The 7864-nt window shown below is 41.5% G+C and overlaps 1 protein-coding gene across 1 annotated transcript in view; it reads left to right on the plus strand.

The window, feature by feature from the left end:
- Window positions 1-7566, plus strand: part of GPR133 (G protein-coupled receptor 133) — a 111976-nt gene extending 104410 nt beyond the window's left edge. Inside the window, exon 21 of the mRNA XM_010137394.1 lies at window positions 7471-7566. Within this exon, the coding sequence (XP_010135696.1) occupies window positions 7471-7566 (96 nt within the window). The remainder of the gene's footprint in view (window positions 1-7470) is intronic.
- The last annotated feature ends 298 nt before the right edge of the window (window positions 7567-7864 follow it).

The raw sequence follows: 7864 nt of genomic DNA on the forward strand, positions 1-7864 counted from the left end.
GCTCTGGTTTTGGTGTCGGACATGGTTGTGTATTAGTTTATGCATATTAATTCTCACACTACTCATTTCACTATTGCAAGACAAAAATGCAGCCTGAAATCCAGGGATAGCCCGCTTCCGAAACAGCCCTGTTGGGGCCATTAATAACTGTGTGAACCAAGTAATCTTGGGAGTTTGTATAATCTCAGAAAGGTCCCCCCAAAGAACAAACTCGGTGGTTTGTGTTTCACGTACACCAGTGAAAACTGAAAGGCTGATTCCACCCTACTGATACCTGAAGCTTTTGCAAGTGTCCTCAGAGGAGTGAGGAGGATCAGCAGCAGAGTTTGCTGGTGGGAATGGATTGAAACAATGGCCTGAGCTGACACCCGCTGGGTGAGCTCTGGGGAAGGGAACAAGCTCCCTCCACAGCTGTCTTTCAGTGACCGGGAGTTTGTGCTGTTCCTCAGGGTCTGAAGTTGCTGTCAGGTACGGCAGTTTGTCTGTCTGATCAAGGCAGGGCTGTTACGGCGAGTTTGGGTGGGTTCAGGTGGCTGCTGCAAACACCTTTCCAGGGAAGGACGCAGGTTTGTGGCTCCAGTGCTGGTACATGAAGGCTCCACAGCAGTTTAATTATGCCCACACATTGAATTACAGTGAGCTGTGGATTAATTACTATGATTAAGGAGTCAGGGGCGTTTGCAGGGATTAAGTGGGAGATGATCCCTCTTCACCACTGTTTCCAATACTTGAATTGATCAGGTTGTCTACGATTTTTGCTGCAGGTTATAGAGTCAGAGTGACAGGATGAACATGGAATGGACTCACTGATTAGTGAAATCAGGTTGTCTTTAAAGCTTTACTTGGATTTTAAAGTCATGAGCCCAAACCCTGACCAGAGCCTGCCAGCTGTGGTGTTTAAGGAGGGTCAGGTAGAATAGGATCCTGACTACTTGAGTGGAGGCGCATCAAAAGGAGACACTGCCTGTACCCTGTACTTCCCTAAGAAGGGTGGGATTTCCATGGAAAGCACAAAGAAACTTCCCCAAATTTGACATCACACAGAAAACCCCCCCAAATCCTGCTCCCAAGCTGACAGAAGGAAGGAAGGAAGGAAGGAAGGACAGCTACACTAGTGTTTACCATTGCAGATCCCTATAACTATTTGGCAAGCAGAAGGTGGCTCCTTGGCTGACCTTTTCCATCGCAGACAATTTTACACTGCAGCTGCGTGGACACCCTAACATTTGCCTGGGAGACAGTGAAATCAGTGCCTCTTAGAGGCAGCCCAGCCCAACCCAGCATCTTCCACCCAAGATACAGCCCCTGAAAAATGAGGCTACATAAACATTTATTAAAACCTCAGTGAAAGTAGTTGCCATATTGATGTGACAGAAATTGTCTCATGTTAGCATTTTAATCAAATTATTAATGGCAACACTGGGAAGTCTCCGTGTGCAGTAAGGGCAGAATTTCTTTTACCTCAGTGAAAGGATATACAAGTAAATAAGAAATGTTCAACACTGGGTTAGAGCTGGCTGAACAGCTCTGGACTTTGTTCCAACAAACCGAATTCTTTGTTGGCCTGTAGGGACCTTCTGTATGTGAGTTTACATTCAAAGGCATGCAGATATTGATGATTGGAGAGCAATTAAAACGATCCAACATTCAAATGTCTCCTCCTCACATCACCACTTGTTTTCTAGCCATTGTTCAGCAGCAGAGGAGGAAATAAGATGCAACCAGTCAAATCAAATCTTTCCCAGCTGCTGTCCAAAGATAGTATTAATCAAAACACGCCAGACAGCGAAACGCTAACTCACCTGAGCGAGCGCAGCCTTCTTCACTTTGCATGTGTAGCTGCCTGCTGGTGAAAGTAAGGATTTAACTGTCTGAATCTCACTTATGATACATAATATTTGTGCAGCTCAAGTTATATTCTTGTAGGGATACAAATATTTTGAGAAAGAGTGAGCTCACAAGGTTGATCCACGTAGGGCGTCTCTTGTTAAATAGTCTAAACCCAGTTCTGCCTAAAATAGCAGCAAGCGAGCTGACAGATTATTCTCTCTAGGCGTTGAAAACGCGAGCTGAAAAATGTGTTAGTGCCTATAGGGAAATAACAAGGCTAAACACTGTTCTGCCTGTGCACGTCTGCCTGTGCTCTTTAAATAACAAATCAGCCACTAGTTGCATGAACTTGTGTTTAGCTCTGAAAATACTTCTCAAAAAGCGGTTTTTGACTACTTCCATCCACAATGTCTTTCTGCCAAGAAAAGGAATTATGCTATGAAGAAAACAGGGAGACTGCTCTTTTCAACTCCCCCTCCCTACAGACTAGGCAGACACAGTCTACTTTTGTCTGCCACTGCCTCACAGGCAATATAGACATCACGGAGCCTTAAAACAGAGCAATGTGGTGGGAGTGTGACTGGGAAAAAAACTTCACGCATACTTTTATAGGGAGTAATTGACAGAACCTCCCAGCCCTATATGGATTCCCATCTCCAAAGTGCTCTTTCCTTTGGGTTTGAGTCAAGGGATGTGATGAAATAGTTCCTTCTACGTGTCGTTCTCTTGGATTCTACCAGCATCTTCAGGTTTAAAGATTGCTCTCCCCCATCCCCCAAACCACAGCACCCAAGCCTCTCTAGCATATTTTTAAGGCAACTTCACTGTAAAAATTGTTGCAATTAATTTGAAAACCAAACTAATCTCAGCCAAAGGTGGCCTGGGACATGTCTTCAACAGAAAAACCCACTTGACGAAGTACTGGATTTTTGGAATAAGACATTTAAACTTCTGGCAGAAGGCTTTGTTTGCTATCAGCCATCTGCTGCCTTGGTGCGTTTCCATAGATATGGCAGAATTAAGGAAATTCTGCGAGAAGCATCTGTGTACATGGAGCAGTGGGTGTGCTGCAGACAGCACACAATCCGTTGTGGGGGCGGAGACGCTGGGCTGTAGTGGCGAGTCCTTTTTATTGTTTTCACTGGAAGTAGTTATTGTCCTGGATATTTTACAAGTCTTTTGGCAAACAGCATTTTTGGGGAGCTAAATGATTTTCATTAGCATATTGCTAACAATTCCCTGCTGTGGGGATATCAGCTTTGTAACAAGTTTCTTCAGATGGGACTCTGTGGAACTTGGGTCCTGGGCAGAGATTGCCATCCCTGTCTTCAGTTGTTACTTGCTTAGGAATATTCAATATATTATAAAATATTCTCTCCCTATACCTGCTGATCATACATGACTTAGTAAGTTCTGTTGCCTCATGGTATTTACTCATACCTTTATATACTAGTGCAGAATCAGGATGATTTTTGTGTGTTGAACAGTGTCTTACCCTGCAGGCAGGCGTGCTGATTGAAAAGTGACGATTTGTGTCCCTTATTAGACAGAATTCATCACGGCAGAGGGCGACAGAATTGGACCCGTAGTGTTTAAAGGCCCCGAGACAGTAGGATTCCTCAGAGTCATTGAAGTCAAGTACATACTTAAGCACTGTGGTGGATTAGAGCTCAAATGAGCAGATGACAGCTGCTCATTTTTTCTTATTAGCACTCAGTTATGAGCTGTTTTACTATTTTAAAATTAAATTCTTTCATTAGTTTAAAATTAAGTTTCTTCTTACCTAACTGACAGGAAAGCCTGCAAGATTTTTTTGAAGAGGGGTACAGACTGTAAGGATTAATATGAGGAAAGAGTAGAAATCAGGGATCTGTTAACACCTTATTATTTTTCTTGTGTATTCCCTTTCCAATTCAAAGTTTTTCTCTGATATTCAGCTCTGACTGGTGTGATACCACATGTACTAATATGAAGTTACGTACACAGAAGTCTAAAATAACTGAATCTAGTCTATTCCATCTGTAGTTGCTCTGAGATAGCTAAAAGTGGAACCAGGCTTTCCAAAATCATTCCCCAAATTTTAACACCTCTAATTTAACGGACTAGCTGTGATGAAAATGCGCAATGCCCAGTGAGGGTTTCTGATGTGCCCTGGCACTGGGCTGCAACTGCAACAACCCGCAGCGCTGGTGTGCTACCAACGATGTCGTGATAAGGATCAAACTAACTCCCGCCGTGAGACAGTATGTGAAACTTCACTGGAGGTTTAGATTAGAAGAGTCAGTTATATCTCCCTGTACCGTTGCCCAACACTGAAGTGGCAACTAAAATAGTTTGTGGTTTTAGAGGAAAGCTGGTCAATGGATTTAATTAAGGCAGTATGTTTTATCCTTTTTTTTTTTTGGGGTTTCTCTGTGCTGCCAAGCCTTTTCTTGGCTAGGAAGCAGCGCACCACATCCGAGGGCTTTACACATGGGATTTCTGCACTGTACTAAAGAAGAAACAAAAATCTCATGAGACTTGGAGGAAATCTAGGTAAAACATCTGCAACAAAACCGAAGTGAAAGAAAGAATTTGTCTCGCTGTATCTGCGCTGACGAAATTTTGATGAGAAAAGATTTTGAGAGAGATCCTTTTTTTACCCATTTAACTCTCTTCCTGATCTGACAGTTTTTAGTCAGATGAAGTTGTCAGTGGAGTGAGCCAGAGCTCCCTGATGTCACTGGGATCTTTCCATGGGCTCTGGTGGATCAACCTTCAATAATGGGAACTGGCAGCTCCTGCTGATTTCACAGAGACTTGCAAGCGCCTGGGGTTGGAGAAGCTGCCTTGAAAGGAGTCCTGTGAGTTAGGAAACAAGCGCTAATGTTATTAGCTATGTTTTTTTTAAAAAAAACTATAGTGTGGCCAGTACCTGCAAGCAAAAATAATCTAGGTTTCTCTGTAATATTAAGGCAAAATAACGGCAACTGTCAGGTAATTTGGCCTTTCAGAAAAGTAGGAAATAGGAATGATATACAATTCCCTTATCTAAATGTTTATCCTCTTAGTTTGAACATTCTGATATAGGTTAAAGCACAATGAGTGTTTCATCAGCTAAGCATTGTCCTCTTCAAATCACTGGCAAAGGATTTACGTCAGATGCCAAAAAAATCAGTGGAGGAACAATTCAGTGGCTGTATTTTGGCTTCCCATTATAAGGGCAGTGGAAATAGCTCCATGCTTTACTTACTGAAACATTAACAAAAGAAGACATTTGTAGCTAATCTGTTTATTTAGTCTGGAGGAGATTACACTAATTTCTCGAACTACCTAGGCAAAAAATTTAAAGTGGTTCAGGGAATTTAAATATAGAACTTCAGGACTTGAGGACCTTGGATTTTTTTAGCGGTGAGATCACAATGTTTCCTTCTCATCTTCTAAACATAATACAGTAGTACACTGGAGAGGATATAGTCACGCTGAAGCTCAAGGCCTTTTAAATTTCAACTTTAGACAATCCAAAATACCTAGGAAATTAATATCCAATTTAATTTCTTTTATATAAAGAAAATAATAATCAGCTAGAAATGCTGAACAGTTTGTGCTTTAGAAAACCACCTAATTTGTCCCCTTAGAGCCTTCTCGCTTGTGTTGTTTTCATAACCAGCCCTTAGAGTTCACGTCCAGTTTGAGTGAAAGTTTACAAGACTCTGAGTGTTCATTTGTTAGTGCTTATCATTCATAACTTTCATTGATTTTTGTAAGACGTAGAAAAAGCAGTATTTGAAGAATGAGGTTTCTGCTTTTTTTCCCCCCACGTAATTGGATTTTTTAGGGGAGTATTTTAATATGCATTATTTAGGCATAACCTGCGAATTAAAGAAATTCTATGCAGAAAGCAAAATCTAAGAGTGTCTAAAAAGAATTAGGAACTGAAGAAAGCATTAAGGGTAAGTGCTTATGAGGCTGGCAGGAGTGTGCTGTTGTCCGCACTCATCGGAAAAAGGGATAATGGAGCGACTGTGCCAGGATGACTTGAACTGTCAGTGAGACACCCACAAGGAGTGTCAAAAGCGGAGACCGATGTTTTGGATAAAAGGCTAAAAAGGCTGCGGAAAGATCATGCATTGGGAAAGAAGTTAAAGGTACAGAGAGGTATTTTCTGTGTAATTCTGGAGTAATTCTGATCAATTGCAGCATGGTGGGCATGCTGCAAAAATGGGAGGAGGAGGAGAAAGAGAGGAGAACGTGTAACTTGTTCAGGTTCATCGTTTGCTGCTTCAGTCAACATGAGTATTTAGCATATAAATGGATTTATCAAAAATGCTCCTTACCACCTCAAAGAATTTATAAAAGATACTTTGAAAATATGATTTGGTGGGAATAAGGAAAATGATCTCAAGACCATTGAATTTCCCCTGTTATTCGTCTCTGTGAAGCCAGTTGAACAGTGAGTGCACTTGTATTTGAAAAGCTTCCAGGTTCCCCAGGGAGTTCTTTGAACAGGGCAAAAAGCCGTGGCAGAAATGAACTCTCAGAGCTATGCTCCTGCTTTACCAGTCCGCATCCACCCTTACACATCTAAAATTAAAAGACCTGTCAGAAGATTTGAAAAATACTAAGGAAATCATTATCACCAAACTTAAACATGTTTTAATTCACCCCCTCATCCTCAGAATTAGGATATTTTTATCAAAATAGAGTATGATTATTGAGTTTCAACTGAGGAACAGTATGATTTTGAGGTCTTTTCTTTTGTTCTGTAGTCCAGGGTAGTTTTGTTCTACCCTTGTTCTTAACTTGATGCAAAAACCAGCTTTGTAGCTGATGTGTGGCTTTGGACAGGAAGGAGGAAATACATTTTTCACCTTCACATTCTCTCATCTTTTTTTTTTTTTTTTTTTCTTTAAACCGAAGGTGTTTGCGCAGCAAGACAGTCTTTGCCACATTTCCTTTAAGTGATAAAGACTTCCTGCTTTCTTCACCCGTGACTCCAGAGCAAACTCTCTTTTGTTAGACATTTTCAGTGTTAGCCTTTTCAAGATTTCCTACTTTTTTGGTTGGAGTTCTTTTCATTTTATTGATGTTTCTGCCGGGCCTGACACAAAAAAAGACTGGGGCTTTTGAAGAACAGAGTTCAGGCTTAACATATTTTCTTCATTGCTGCTTTAGAATAATCTTGTGCTTAAATTGCAAGCAGACTTGGTAAGAAACAGGACTTGCACACTGTGGTCTGTAGAAGGAAAGGTGCTTTCTGAAACTTGTGCGCATGCAAGCAAAAAACCGAAGAGCATGCAGACGCGTGCCCCTCTGCGCTGAAGTTCTCGTTAATTTGCCAGCTGGCAGTATATTATCAGGGCATTTATTTGTCAGTAGGGATCCTGGGCATTTCTTTAGCTGTTAAGCGATGTTATCAATCCAGTCTCATCCTGAACAGGCAAGGACTGCTCCTGAAGGAAAGAAAGCATGAGCAGCACTACCCACTGTGGGGAGAGGAAAACCCATTGACAAGGGTCAAACTATACCAGTCCCAAACTGGAAACCTCTTTTGCCAAATAAATACAACAGACAAAGTCCCTCTTCTCTGTTGTATTTGTACAATATGCAGGTTGCACCTCCGACTTTCCTGACAAATTCTTATTCCTTCTCCTTCTTCAGGTCAACTTTGGTATTCTCATTGCTGTCACAAGAGTCATCTCACGAATCAGTGCAGACAACTATAAGGTCCATGGAGATGCCAATGCCTTCAAGTAAGTTTTTCCCATTCAAATTATAAGTTAATAATCTCACACTAGAAATGTTATATCATCGGTACATGTATCACGGGCTTCTCCCAGCCCGCTGATATCACTCCTCTTTTGTAAAAAGGGAATACTGTTACAGGTAGCGTATCATTCTCTTGAATGCAGCCAGTTAACCCCTATTTTGTGAAAGCCAGATGCTCCACAAGATGAAACTTGCGCTTCGACATGAGCTAAAATGTTTTCCTGCTTATTACAGTCTCCAGCATCTGGGGATTCATTATCTTCTGTTTTATTAGTGGAGACTTTCC

The sequence above is a fragment of the Buceros rhinoceros genome, unplaced genomic scaffold (assembly GCF_000710305.1).
Source record: "Buceros rhinoceros silvestris isolate BGI_N320 unplaced genomic scaffold, ASM71030v1 scaffold8880, whole genome shotgun sequence".
In the NCBI taxonomy this organism is placed as follows: Eukaryota; Metazoa; Chordata; class Aves; order Bucerotiformes; family Bucerotidae; genus Buceros; species Buceros rhinoceros.